At 42.1% G+C, this 15,164-nt stretch overlaps 1 protein-coding gene across 1 annotated transcript; it reads right to left on the reverse strand.

Annotated features, from left to right (window-relative positions):
• Nucleotides 1–2,316: 2,316 nt before the first annotated feature.
• On the reverse strand, nucleotides 2,317–9,646 carry nptx2b (neuronal pentraxin IIb). Its single transcript, XM_050060086.1, has 5 exons — nucleotides 8,951–9,646; nucleotides 7,697–7,916; nucleotides 6,982–7,226; nucleotides 5,796–5,975; nucleotides 2,317–3,802 (listed from the first exon to the last, which is right to left on the reverse strand). Exons 1-5 carry the CDS (start codon nucleotides 9,389–9,391, stop codon nucleotides 3,572–3,574), a joined length of 1,317 nt encoding a protein of 438 aa, XP_049916043.1. The 5' UTR covers nucleotides 9,392–9,646; the 3' UTR covers nucleotides 2,317–3,571.
• Between the last annotated feature and the right edge of the window lie 5,518 nt (nucleotides 9,647–15,164).

Consider the following 15,164-nt stretch of genomic DNA (forward strand, 5'->3'; position numbering starts at 1 on the left):
CATAAGTTTGACTGTGATGACTGATGAGTTTCAGAATAAAGTTACAGTGCTAATGTTAGATAGTAGCATTAAAGCTGCAGTAGGTAGAAAGCCTGAAAACAGTTGATTTTTGAGTCTCATCTGAGTTAGGTTTCGTTCGTCTCCGCCCTGAGCCCCTCCTACCAGACAAGCTCACAAGTATTTTATCCTACTTGGTTCTATTTCTCCCTCTCACCGCGCAGCAGCCCTCCCCATCCCTCCCTCGTGGCCCCGCACATATACCCCGAAGCTCGGCTCTCCCTCTCCGTGCAGCAGCCCTCCCCATCCCTCCCTCGCGGACCCGCACATACTCCCGAGGCTCGGCTCTCGCTCTCTGCGGAGAGCCCTCGGCTCCGCTCCCACGGCTGACCCTCACGCCCTGCGGCTGGGCCCGGCCCCACCTCACCCTTCCTCTCCCTCCGGGGCTCCGGGGAACCGAGTTCTGTCTTCCTTTTTTTGGGTTTAGCCGTGTAGGCAGTTGTAGCCAATGCTGGAATAACTATTTTACCTGGTGCACTGTTCGCCATTGCCGCTTGCTCTCCCCTTCTGCCGGTGGCACGGGAACGTTCGCCATTGCCGCTTGCTCTCCCCTTCTGCCGGTGGCACGGGAACGCGCATATGCAGTAGAACTGCCAATAGGAACGCAGTGGTCTGAGCTGTCCTTTGATTGGTTGATGCACATCGGCACGATACTGATTCTTTAGAGGCTGAACACAGAGCCATGGTGAGGTGCAGAAACCTATTGTTTGTCTCAGACCACTTGATTTACATTATGCTCAGAGGATATTATACAATTTTTACTCAATTATACCAAAATAATGTTGCCTACTGGAGCTTTAACGTTACTAGTAAGGGGAAAATGTTGCCTACTGGAGCTTTAACNGGCAACAAACAAGGAATAATACAGAGGCTCAGGCATTGGTCTGAGTTTTCGTAGAACCATATGAGAATGGAATAATTATGAGTTTTTATCTCTGGTGGAATTCACTTACATTTTAGTGTGCCATCAGCTTATTAATAGGATTTTAACCTAAACAAAGAAAAGCGTAAAATTTCCAGCTCAACCTTCTTTGGCTAATTAACAGTCTCAAACTTGACATAAAGTCATACAAGGTTATCATTACACTACTCTAACTAAGGCGTGTGGACAGTCAAAAAGTTAGCAGTCTGGAGTACACCATGTCAAGCATGTACCATTAAGGCTGACTCCTTACTGCAGGGGCCTTGGGTTCAAGTTCAGCCCAGGGCCCTTTGCTGCAGGTCCTCCCCTGTCTCTCCCCTTTTGTATTTGTCCCTGTCTTTTAATAAAGCATGAAAAATAGCAAAACATATCTGAAAAAATTGGCATTCGTGTGCATGAGTCACACAAATTACCTATCTTGCATTCAAAATGATGATGTTTTGCTAAAAGGTGACAAGTTTGCTCTCCTAATTAGTGGCAGCCCAAGAAATTTTTCATAAGGGTGGCCAGATGGGCCACTGAAAGTCACTGGTTGGCACACATAAACCAAAAGCTGCAACTGAATTTCAGGAATTTAATTAAGCTGTTGAAGTATGTAGCCGTCATTTCAGGGTGTTGCAACGTTGCGATCACAGCGGTTAATGCAAATTCAGCCAGTCACCATGAATTCTAAAGAACCTGCAATTCATAGCACAGCAGCAAATGCACCAGGGGGGCCATTGGGACGCCACTGCTTTTGATTATCCCAAGACAAAGAGATGCATTTGACAGACATATGGACCCACAACCTTCATTGCACATTTTATCTAATTGCTTGTTCAGTTTTGCTCAGATTCAGCAGCCCATATTGCGTTTAATGAGCTGCTTAAAGTATTTTATTAGGCTGGATTTTATTAGAGCTTATATATCCTTTAACAAACACGTAGTTTCAGCCCTACTTGAGGAGTTGTCAGAGCACTATGTGGTTGAAAAGAGCTGCCTTGTCAATGTGACGCCACCCCGACCTTTCAACCTCTCTCATCTGTTAAGTGTCGCTAATGCCACCCAGGACACCTGTTGTTGTTGTCTTGACCCAAGCCTTGAGCCTAAAGATCCCGCTCAGCCTGTGTAATTAACTCATGTCACTCGTCACCGCACCAGCTTAACCGATACTGCTGACATGAGGCAATGTGGTTTTAAACTGATGTAGATTTCCCACTAAACATGAACTATCACACATTAAGCGAATAATCAAACACCAATTTTATGTAAATTGGACTACAGAAAGCACTGATTAGCAGGAAACTTGCAATGTAATTGCCGACAGATAAAACACAGACATTTGCAAATTTATTTTGCAGCAGCATTTTTCTTTATTTTCCACATTTTCATTCATTGGCAAAGCAAATGATTTTCAACACTTGGAAAACATGAAATGGCACTTTAGTCTCCATATGAAGGCCACAAGACAAGACAGAGAATGCCTTATAGATGTGCTCAAAACAGACATGACATATAAAAACTATTTTTTTTGGACACTGAGACACATGGACACAATATAAAATTACACTCTACATACAAATGATTAATGTACATTTTTTAAAAAAGCATTTTTGAGAGTTTTGATCAGTCGAATCTGTTACATTTTCTGCCGGATGCTTTGTTAGACAATCCACTGCAACAGTGGTACAAGTAAAAATATATCACAACATTAAAGCTATGAATATATTTCCAACATGATTTGTCATTTAAACAGGTTTTGTTCAAATGGGAAAAAGGCAAGGAAAAAGCACTGTGATAGACTCACTAATATCACTGGTATGACTTACGTATGCCAAGAATAAAGCTTCCCAACAAGGTCTAGTTTTAACTTATATCAAAGCTGGAAAACTAATTTAACAATAGTATTTCTACCAGAAAATTAAGCCTATTGTATAATAATCCAATACCAGCTTGAACGCATAACAGATAAAGGGCCAAAATTGTACTTTTCCAGGTATCTTCCCCTTAAAAATGACTGAAAATGTCAGGATCGGATATGTGATTGATGCTGGCACTAAGCCCATTTCCTAGTTAAGGAATAGACATAACATTAGCCAGACCTGTAATCTTTCCTCACTCCCACACTGCACGCAACACCAACTCACATGTCAACGCCGAACTGTCAGCGACTCTGGACCTTGTAGTAGTAGCAGTACATGCGTGCGTCTGTGCCAGACTAGAGTGGATTTTCATTACTTCAGAGCTTTCAGAGTGTGGAGGGAGGGGTGTGTGGGAGACTGTGTGGGGATGATGATGTATATTATGTCTTAGCACTGATACCTGAGGGGACCTTTTACCGTGGTGGTGGGTGTTTTGAAGGATTGAAGTACCTTAGTCATGGCGAAGACTGAAATGTTAGTACATTGCCCTTTGATCGCCAGTTGTAATAAAACAGACACCAGCCATCACATAAACCGTAAATATCTCTTTGTGCAAAGCAGATAAAATCAAGTTTTTACAACTCAGTGTTTAATGTAAAGTCCATAAACTGCCTCGCAGTAAGATCAGACAATAAAATAATGCTGAGTGGATGAAAACACCAGCTAATCTACACAGAGGCAGACATGAGTTTTAAGCATTGGGCAGTCGCTCCTGACACATCTCCAAAGGCCGCTTGAACGCTCCTCTCCCAAAAACTTCAACGTTGGTCGCTAGCCAGGAGATCACATTCCCAGGGATATAAGAACTGCAGTTAGCCATGGACTGGATCTCAACCGGCTTCAGGACACGGTCCCAAATATTTACCTGACTCAGCTCGCCCACGAAGGCCTGTCCGGCATCAAAGCGCCCGCCCACCACGTCCTGTAAGGGCCATAAACAGCAGGATGTGAATTTGAAAAGCATCAACGATATAATCAAAGGTGATCACCTCTATGAGATAGAGGAAGTAGTCTGTGGGACTATGGGTGGACCGGTCATTAAACGTTTGGGTTTAATGAGTCCTTTATTCCTTGCTTCGTTCAATGCTGCAGATGTTGAAGCACCTAAAATGGTGCAACGTGTGTAAATGTCTATAAATATCCGAGATGCCACTGATAGGATGGCCACTACAATGTTTGAATACCCCACTTTGCACGCTATGGCTGTATTTGGAATTACATGCTAACATACCACCTACAACGTACTTCCTACTACACACTCAATCTGTATGTATTGCATACTGTGGACTAAATGAACAATGGCTGATGAGAATGTCATGAGTATTCATAAATTTGGTCATAAACCAAAGTATTGGACTAACTACAATTTTGACCTGATGGCAGAGCTGCATAAAACCTCAGGGGATCATCAAAGTGATGTCAGCTCATCCTGAGGGGGCCATGAATGTCTGGACTAAATTTCATGGTAATCAATCCAACAGCTGTTCAGATATTGTTGTGGAAGTTTTTCTCTTAATAAAATACAAAGCATGAATTCACTGAGAGCATCTGTCTTTTCTGATTTTTTACTGCAATAAACAGAGTTTGTATTTGCAAATCCACGTCTCCCACCTTGTCAGACTGACAAAGGGAGTTACTGAAAGAGGTTCAGAAGAGGCACTTATACACAGAGGCATGTATCACGAACGTTGTTGACAGGTGTCCTTAAACACATAGTGTTTTGTCTGTGGATTCACAACATTATGTGTCTGAACTCCACGGCTTTGGTTACAGTAACATTGGCTAGGAGGCTGAAGGTTGAATTCCACCACTGCTTCTAAAAACATCTACTGTGATGCAACAGTTAAACACTTTCACACAGGAAGGACAAAAAGACAAGGTCTATAGGCGTAATAAAAGGCAGTGTGACTGTGACATAATCGCAAGTGCATATGATTTTAAACTGCCAATACAGGCATTTAACGCAAAACTACGAATGTCAGCCTCACTGTGGCACTACAAAAACAGTCAGAGGATCACTAATATCATTAGGGCACATCATCTGGGAACCATGAATATCTGTACAACATTTGATGACAAGCAGTTTAATAGATGTTAAGATTTTTTACTTGATAACTGAAGAATTTAACTGGCTGTTGGTGCTACATAAAAAGTCAGATCATCACCAAAGTCATTTGGATTCATCCTCTGGGAGCATAAATGTCTGTACAAAATTTTAAGGCAATCAACCCAATAATTGTTGAGATATTTCTGTCTGAACCATAGTGGTGGACTGATAGACTGACATCACCACTCAGAGCTGGTACTGTGGCTAAAAACACAATTTATCATTCAGTTGTGAAAACAAAAATCCATTAGATTTAATTTGAATTTGCTGCTTTTCACACTTCGCTGTCCGCCACGTAGCTACAAAATGTCCTCCTGATAAGAACAACCTTCAAACACTGATTTGATTTCCACAGAAGTTGACAGACTGATGCAGCTCACTCTGACATTTTTTAATAATGCACAGATTGGTCCCAAGGGAGACCTCAGCATCTGTGGGCGGTGACAGGCTTACCATTGTCCTGTTAATTGTGTTGCCATGATAACCTGTCACCATCTTATTACCGCTGCTTCAGGTCGGCTTCAATTTTCTTGTTTCCATCTGCGGTTTGCAAAGGCGCTCCGTAAATAACACTGCTTATTAACAGAACTACTTGACATTACACTTGGAAGTGTCTGTCTTGTGATAATGTGAAAGTGCTGCACTAGGTAGTTGATGTTGCATTATTAGCGTTCTACTTTGTGTAAAAAATGAATATGGAAGAAAAGGCGTTGGTGATGTAATTCCAGGTAAGTGGCTGCTTTCTTTGACCAGGACAAAAGAGTTAGAGTGATGACATAGCTGTCAAACACATACTGCACTTCCGTACCTGCTCCTGCCCGAGGATGATGACCCCTCCGGGTTTGATGGGGTGCCAGGCTGCCAGGTTGTCGCCAGTTCCCAGCTTCTCTCCATCTTGGTAAGCGTCCCATTGGCCGTCCCGTGTGGTCCAGCAGATGCAGATGTGGTGCCACCTTCCATCACGTACCTCCAAAGGCAACTGGGCGACCTGTGGTCAAATACAATGTTAAGTTGTGGTTTGCTTACATATACATGGTTGCTGAAGGAAAACTGTACAAGCTGTAATAAGAGATAGTTTGTGATGCTGAAGTTAAAGTTCCCCTCTAGATTTTTTTTTTAAGCATGTAAAAATACTTTGCTATCATAAATATTTCGTGTACCGTTGTTTTCCCACACAAAAGTTTAAAATAAAACTAATCAAAGGGGCTGGAAGCAGATCTTTTCTTTCTCCTGCATTGAAAAATGCAGGCCCCTGCTCATGCTAGGTGGGCCAGTGAAAGAGCAGTGTGTATCAAAATGGCTAGCATCAGTGTTAGGAGACTTTAGAGAGATTCAGCCATACATGTTTGACCCTCAGTCAGACTCAGACTCAGATGCGGAGTCTGTTGTGCGCCAAAATTAGTATCAGAACTGCAAGTGTAGTTAGCATCTTTCATTTATTTGGTTAGTTAGTTTGTTAGCTTGTAGGCTAACTGGCAGTGGCTGACACAACATTAGTGGTTGTAAAACATACAATAATATCTGCTACGAAGGGGTTTTTGGTAGATGGTGGAAGGAAGTTCCAGGGTCCGGTTTACACCCAAAAACTGCTCACTCTGTCATGTTTGATGTCAAAACGTTCAACTATGCTAACGCTAACTCTGCTCTGCGCTGGAGGTTCCTGGTTTCTTTGTTGGTATTGTGTCAAAGTCTCTGTTTCCCCATAGGTATATTTACCCTGTATTAGACAGCAATTTGCTTTCGTATTACGTAACTTAGCTAGTTTGTTTGGCGTATATTTGAACATTTGAACAGACATCGCCCCCTTCAGTAGAGGAATGTGAAAACACTTCTCTAGTGACAAACTTTGCACAGATTCAAGTCAGTAAAGTCAAGGTCAGACATCTTAGGGGGCATAAACTGAAGAAAAACACAATTTGAGTGGTGAAGGACATAAACATTTTATCATATAACCATAAAAGTTAAGTCAGTTTAGGAAACCATAAACTTCTTGCCTTGTCATTGATGAGCAGCTCTATTGGGTTGTTACCCCATTCGATCAGCACAATCTCATTCGCTTGGCCCGGCACGCCATAAGAGAAAGGCGTCCCTATGCCAGGACTGGCGCTGGACTTGATCCACATGCAGAGTGTGAAGGCGTACATCTCTGGCAGGCTCTTGGTGATGCGGCCATACAGGTAGTTGGTCCTCTGGGGAAGGGACAGCTTAAACTGCTCTGGGGACTTGAAGTCTCCTCCTCCTGTAGTGACGCAGAGATAGACAGAAGAGAAAGGGACAGGATGGGAGAGGTTTGCTGTTAGGTGTTTCCTTAAACCGTTAATCACTGCTACGGGGTGAAAGCAAGGGAACAACAGCCTCACTTCTGTTTCTGTTTGATACACAGACAGACGTGACGTAAAACCTCAACAAAGGACCCTTTTATATAAAAACTGTTCATGTCTGCCACCCCATCTCTGATTCATCAAACCCCCTCAACTCTTTTATTCCCCTGCGTGCCTTCCTCTGCCTCCTCTCCATTAGATGTATATCAGGTTGCATCCCTTATATAGTACTGTCTCATACTATATGTTTTCCTTCTGAGCAATGCCGTTTTCAATTTACTCCTCCTCTCTACTACCCACCTGATTATCTCAAAACAATAGCTCCCTTGATTTTATCTGTACACTTATGCTGATGTGAATTTAACAGTTGCTGAATGACATCTTTTACCTTTCTCCAGCTCACTGATCCTCTCTACCAGGGCATTCAGTGTGCTCTCTGTCTTCAGCCTGTAGGCGGCTGTGGCATTGGACAGCATGCTCTTCTCCTCCTCCAGGTTGCTGACTTTCTTCAGGAGCTGCTTCTCCAACTCCCCAAGCCGACGCTGCAGCAGGTCGCGGAGTTCGCTGGGGAACGCAGCACCGGATACATTGGCCCGCAGCTGCTGTTGCTAGGGGAGGATGGACAGGACAACATGAGGAGGAAGTGCACAGAGATGGTCAAAGACATTGAGCCCCCTCGATCCCCGACTCCTGCAAGTGGTGACTTACATCACAACTCTATGACGTACCTCTGTATGATGGATTGACAAGTCTCCTAATCTAGTTTCAGGACTGTATGAGGTTTTGGACAGTTTTCCAATCCTGTTTTATGAGAACTTTAATTTATACTTTTATGTAAGTGTGGCAAAAATCCGTCCCCAGCATTCTTTTTAAACTAGAACTATGCCCATTTTCAAAACTCAAACATACAGTCTAAAAAATAGTAAACAACTATCCAAATCAAAAAGTTGGAGTGCTAAAACTCAAATGTGTGATGTCATAGGGTATAAAGTTTGAAGCTCCTCCATAAACAATTAATTGGGAAAGATATTGTAGATGACACCAAGAGCACCCAGGGGACTGTTCTGAATATATGGGTACATTTTCTGTTTTACAAGTGAGAACACTACAATAGAATGAAGCTCATCTGGGTATAAAAAGAAAACAAACATTCTGTGGGTCCACAAAATCATTCTCCCGTGGATTCAGACTTTATATTTCATGACATCATAAGTTTGACATTTGCTTCTCTGGTTTCTGGCTTTGACAAAGAGTAGCTCATGTTCACAGATATTGATTGAAAATTCCTATGCTATGAAAATAACAGATTGGATTTTTTTTAATTTAGCTGGTGTTCCCCTTTAAAGCACTGCACTGGTCGGACGAGCATAATACAAGACACATAACACACATGTCACATAATCGGCCGTGCGTAATAGGAAGTTTAAAGCTGTCCAATTAAACAATTAATCTGTTTGTCACGGATACTTCTGTTTGATCACCACCATACTTTACCTAATGATTCTCAGAAGAGCCAGTCTCCTACAGAGCAGTGAGTGGGCATGGTGTGGTAATCCTATAAATCCGCTCCGAGAATCAAACTGTGCTTTTACGCACGGATTTGGCACTGAGGGCACGCTGTGCGCATTTGTTTCCGACTTACCTCCAAGTTCTCCAACCGGTCCTTGAGCCCTTGCATGGTCTTTCCCAGACTGTCGATGGTGTCATTTGGATCTCTGGGAACATCCCCCATTGTGTTTTGCTTTTCTTTGCCCCAGGGAGCCCCCTTTTCATACTTTCCCTCGTCGGTGGCTGAGGCGCAGAGGGACAGCTTGGTGGTTAGCTCGTTGATGGTGCCTATCTGTTTGGAAATCGTTTCTTTCTGCTGTAAAATTGTCTCTCGCAGCTGCATGACAGTATTTCTGAGCTCCTCTTCCTGGCTCCCGGCGTTTAGTTCGGGTAACAGTGTCACAGGGCAGCTGGCATCGCCGCTGAGGGGTATCGCCCTGCAGATGTATCGCTTTCCATCGTCCACCTGGCTGCTCGGTGGTTGACCGCAGCTCAGGGCACACAAGCATAACAATCCATACAGGAGTAAAAACATACCGGCGGCGTTTACCGTAAAGCAAAGTCAAAGGGAAAGTAAAAAGCCAAACACTGAACCCCGAGCACTCTTGGTGCGTAAAACTTTACCCCACACAGGTATACCCAAAAACATCACGTATAACTATTTCTACAGAGTAGCGCCATGCCTGATGAGCAAAATGAAGAAATTCCGAGCAGAAAATCCGATCACCAGTGACTCGGTCAGTGTAAGCCCGCTTAATGTGGCTTGTGTTATTTCTGGCCAAACAGAGCGCGCAGTGTGGTGCTGATCGGACAGCTCCTCTTAGGAAAGAGGATTACCAAAAAAAGGTGTCTGTAGAAGCTCTCGGATTGGTTGTAGTAGGTTGACGTCACCAAGCAGCTGGGTCAGACATTTGTTGATTTATTTATTTGGAAAGTTAATTAAGCAACGAAGAGTGAGGAGTTAATTATCTCATATCAGTTAAGCTGATGAGTGGGGGGTGCCATGCACCAGCACCGGAAAGGTGTGATCAATTTTTGTTGCATCTCAGTATGATTTCATGCCCCCATTTTGTTCTCATTTATGCTGATGTCCTCTGGTTCTCTGGTTTATTTATTGCCGCTGATAGCAGTTGTTAATTAAACATTGAATTCTAGTCAGAGTTAAAATGATCTCAATGTTCATGCGGCCAACTCTCTTATCAAAATATGTTTGAACCAAATGAGGCTTGGGTAACAACCATCTTAGGGATGTGTGGGACAAATTTTATTTCATTCACTGTGATGTGTGCAACTTGTTTTTGTTTTAGATGACTAAATCTGTAATTAGGAAAGCATCTAAGAGTCATTTTTGGAGGAAAATGACGAAGAGGAGGGAGAGTCACACCATCTCCTTGAGTAAAAAAGCTAAATTCTTTAATTAAGGAAAATGCTAAGTCAGCTTCTAGCTGCAATACAGTTTTGGTAAATTGGTCCATTTATTGTAACAGCTATAAAATTTGATGGTGATCTGGCGTGGCTCAAGCACTCCTCTTCACATCCAGATCCTCAGCTACTTCTTAATCTCATCTCATCACCACCACCAGCGTCTAGACTCCATCGGGGGTTTTCCTAATCTACTATGTCTTTACCACTTTTCACTTTTCTTGTATTTATGTGCACATATAAATAGATATTCTTTCCTCTCACAGCAAGTCTCTCCTGCATGAAATATTCATATAAATAAAGTGTCATAGAAGGTAGTTAGTCAGCGGTGTCCTGAAAGAAGGAGGCCAATAGTACTGTGTTGTGTAAGCTTGAGCCAAGTGGTATCTTGTAAAATTAGACAACCTAAGACATCCACTGATACCAACCATGTCAACATAGCTTTTTGGAGTGGGGCTAAATAATGCTTCAAAGTTAGACTAAATTTTGGTGAGGGAACAACTGACATGACCATCTTCACAAGGGTCCCTTGAACACTCACTTCAAGATATCCAAATGAAAATGGGTTCTATGGGTAACTGAGTCTCTCCGAAACTCAAGACAACTTGCTCCCAGTAAATGTTTTGTTCCTTGCAATCAATATACTCCTTCAAATTAAAGCAATGTTTTTGTGTTTTCAAGGAAAATGACATTCAGCCTGTTTGAAGAACAAAAAAAACGCCTAACATGTTTATACGGATACATATTAAAACAGGACTGTTGTTAGTTGTACTGATAATAGTCTATGCACATCACATAATTAAAACAAGAAACCAAAGTATATCAGTGTGTGATTCCTTATCTCTTCATATTGACATGGTTTTCAACCAGCCTCTACTTCAACAGCATAACTAAATCCTGAAATTCAGTTATATCTTTTAGTCTTGGGGCCCTATCTAGCCACCCCTGTGAACATTTTCTGGAGGTGTCACTGAAGTTAATCAGCGTAACATTGTGTCAACATGTCAAAATAAACTAGAATTCAATCCCAGGCTCCTTTTAGATAATGGACGAACCAGTTTTGATTCAGTGTCATGATGGAAATGAAAAATCTGATGTTTATTCAACATAAAACATTTCACTTAAGTTTCAGTGGCAGACATCAGTGTACTTCCACCTAAAAACATTTCAGTGTTCAATCATATTTTGCTGGGTGATGGAGTGTGTACAATCTCCGGGTCATAAATTCAATAAATACAGAACTCAATCACTGGATAAGATCAGTGCAGTTATATTTACTCTTGTAAAATTCAGAACATACACTATGCTATCTGCTTGTTTACATAAAAACAAAATTACACCAAGATTCAGAGGCGTCAAGGCCATTTAAGGCTAACAGTTTCCCAGCCGTCAAAAACATGACAAATCATTATGAGTGTAGGTGAGTCTCTTCAATAAAGGAAGCAGTAGAGAAACAGGATGTGGTGGTAAACAATTAGCAACAGCTGCCTGCCTGGCTGTGAAAGGTCAATAAAGCCTGGTGTGCAGACTGGAAGACTTACCACTGTGCTTTGAACACGGCGTCCAACCACGCTCCAAATCACACAGTCAATCAGGGACTTCTTTATGACAGTAGAAAGAGTCTGGTTTTATTCACCAGGTAAACATTGTTCAATTTTGGTGTTTTAAAACAGCGAGGAGCTCAGTTGTAGAAATTTGCTCTTCATTAAGGATCAGATAAAGGCGTGTCAATAAAAACACTGGTATTCAAGTGATTATGTGAGAAGATGTTTGTAACTAGGTTACCAGTCTCACAGGCAGTTTCAGACTATAACGTCAGTGCATTACATCAGCATATGATACCAGCAAAGACTGTTCTATTTCCAAAACACGTTGTACCATTTGAAGTGGTTTGTTCAGTAGGTTCTCCTTATGCAAGGAGCTGTGGTTGTCAGGTAATCAGCGCCCTACATGTGACTATTTCTCTCTTTTACATAGCTAACCCCATTCATATGAAACATGTGGTTTTAATTTTGAGTGACAGAGGAAATTTTCAAAGCTTTTACTAAAGTAAAAGTACTGATACAACAAAACTGTTAGACCGTACTGATGCATTACTGCGTCAGAAGCATTGTACTGGTTGAGGTAAGGTAAGGTAAGGTAAGGTAAGGTAAGGTAAGGTAAGGTAAGGTAAGGTAAGGTAAAACTTTAATGTTCCCAAGGGGCAATTTGGGATACAGACAGTAGTCATAAGTAAAACAAAACAGACAGTACAATACATAACACACAGGATCCAGACTCACACACTGTCGGGGGTAAATCATGGACAATTAGTGGTCACTGCAGGTTAAGATAAGCGATAGCAGATGGAACAAAGGATGATCTGTGATGATTAGTGCTGCATTTAAGGAGGCAAAACCTCCGCCCTGATGGAAGCATCCGAAACTCAACATGGAGGGGATGTTGAGAGTCTGAGACAATCGACCAAGCTTTAGAGGGGACCCTGGTCACACCAATTAACAAATTCATCCAGTACTGGGCCATGATCATATTCTGATCCATGAGGAAGACCTACAATAACAGAGTCATCTGCGTATCTAAGGACAAATCTTGATGCGTGGTTATTCCAACATTCATTTGTGTATAAACAAAATAAAAGGAGGGAAAGAACACGTCCTTGAGGGGATCCAGTAGAAGAAAAACAGGTACTTGACAGTGTCCTGTTAACCCGGAGGTGGAACTAAGTTTACCTAATGTGCATACACATATGAAGGTAGTTTAGTCCAATGGTTCCCAACCTAAGGGTCAAGAACCATCCAAAAGGTCATGAAATACATCGTGTGAGATCATTATGGGGTTGTGGGAAAAGTTCTGCTTTATGCGAAATATTTATTATAAGTCGCAGCACATTGGTGAACCATATATTCACACAGGATTTTTACTCACAGTCAAAATGCCTTGGTTGCTTTTCAGACTGCCAACCTATACCATAGATTTCTACATTAAGTGAGCTGAACAGTCATTGTTTTTATCTGACTACTTGCCCTACCTTTGAAGAGCACCTGATTTTTTTTTACCATCACCAACAGTGACCCAGTGCAGCACTTCCTGTTTTTTCTCCAGACTTATTCACGAGGGGTCACAAGCCAACAATGACCGGACCAATAGTTTCATGCAGTGGCATAAGGTAGTTATAATGGGCCCCAGTGCACGCTAATATGACAGGCCCCAGAGTGTAAGCTATCGTGCACATATCGTCTAACATACATATCACCCAGCAAACATCATTGCAATCACTCACAAGGCCCCATTCTCCACCCAGCACATTGTTGGAGGGCCCATTCTCTCTATGCCATGTAAAATATGCATTTGAAAGTAACTACATCTGGCAAATAAGTGTAACAGAGTATAAGAGTATTGCCTGACTATCACAGGGCTGACACATAGAGGCAGACATGCTCACATTCGCACATACAGGCAACTGAAAGTCACCAACTAACCTAACGTGCATGTCTTTGGACTGTGGGAGGAAGCTGGAGAACCTGGAGGAATTATTAATTATTATTATTATTAATCAATTAGGCCTCATGGCTCCCTTATGACAAATCAAACAAATTCAGGAGTGCATAAATAGAGTAAAGAAAAACAAACAAAATTAGACAAAGAATAACCTTAAAACAACCATTTTCTAGACAAAGAATAACCTTAAAACAACCATTTTCTAAATCAAAAACAAAGCAACGACTCTCCAACCATTTTCTAAATCAAAAACAAAGCAACGACTCTCCTGTCTCCCCAACAGAGCACAGATCCCCATCCACCGTCCAGACTGCTCTGAAAGCCTCCAGATTGTTGCACCGTCCAGACTGCTCTGAAAGCCTCCAGATTGTTGTCTGATAGAAAGCATGTTCAACCTTCAGGCGAGCAGCCACCAGTCCCCCCATGACCTGAACACCATCTGTACACCCTGCCCTCTTAACCTTTCTTTTCCTGGATATCCGGATAGTGAGCTTAGTCACTGCAGACGTGCTTTTTCCTCACCAGATAGTTAGTCTTTTATGTAAATAGATCTGGAGTAGGGATGTCAAACTCTTTTTAACTCATGGGCCACACACAGTCCAATCTGATCTCAAATGAGCTGGTCTGTGAAACCTTTGCATAATAACCTATTAATAGCAACACCTCCAAATATTTCCCTTACTTTCAATGTAAAGAAGTATTTTGAAGTCTGATACAGATTATTTTGTACTGAAGCAGCTGACTGACAATATTTTGCACGTATCACTGCGACAAATATTGATTGTTTTTTTCAGAGAACTATACTCTGGTCAGGATAGAAATGCTTCTGAAGCAGCTTTTTACACCAAGTAGGCCACTCATTGTTTAACTTGCTCCTGATACCTGGCATGTCTTACTTCCTGGCCACACTGTGCGTGAGCAGTGCATGACAGTTACCTCACTGAACTGCTGTGGCTCACATGCATCCGGTGTTCACACAGACAGTGTTGCTGCTCCAGCGCTCACTGCTGCTGTATTCTCACGATTAAAAGCTGGTGCTTCACTCATTTTTGGAGCTGTGCAGGCCACTGCATTGTCAACAAAATGGTCATGCAAATATTTCACAATAAAAGTGTTAACAAATGTCCACAGAAACGTTGTCAGATGGGCTTTTATTTTGAAATGGAAACAGGAAATGTTGAGTTAGAAAGAAATATTTATATTTTTTTCATGTCTGTGACAGATAAATACATTAGAACTGTAGTAAAAACTGTACAAAACTGTTGTTAAAATGTAAACAGTAAACATTACATCAGGCGAGACTCCTATTCTCTTTAGGTTCCACAGCTGAGCAGCAGCCGCGCCGCAGCCGCGCCACACCTGAGTAGCACTGCTCATGGGGCAGTGTG

Source organism: Epinephelus moara, chromosome 13 (genome assembly GCF_006386435.1).
Source record: "Epinephelus moara isolate mb chromosome 13, YSFRI_EMoa_1.0, whole genome shotgun sequence".
Taxonomy (NCBI): domain Eukaryota; kingdom Metazoa; phylum Chordata; class Actinopteri; order Perciformes; family Serranidae; genus Epinephelus; species Epinephelus moara.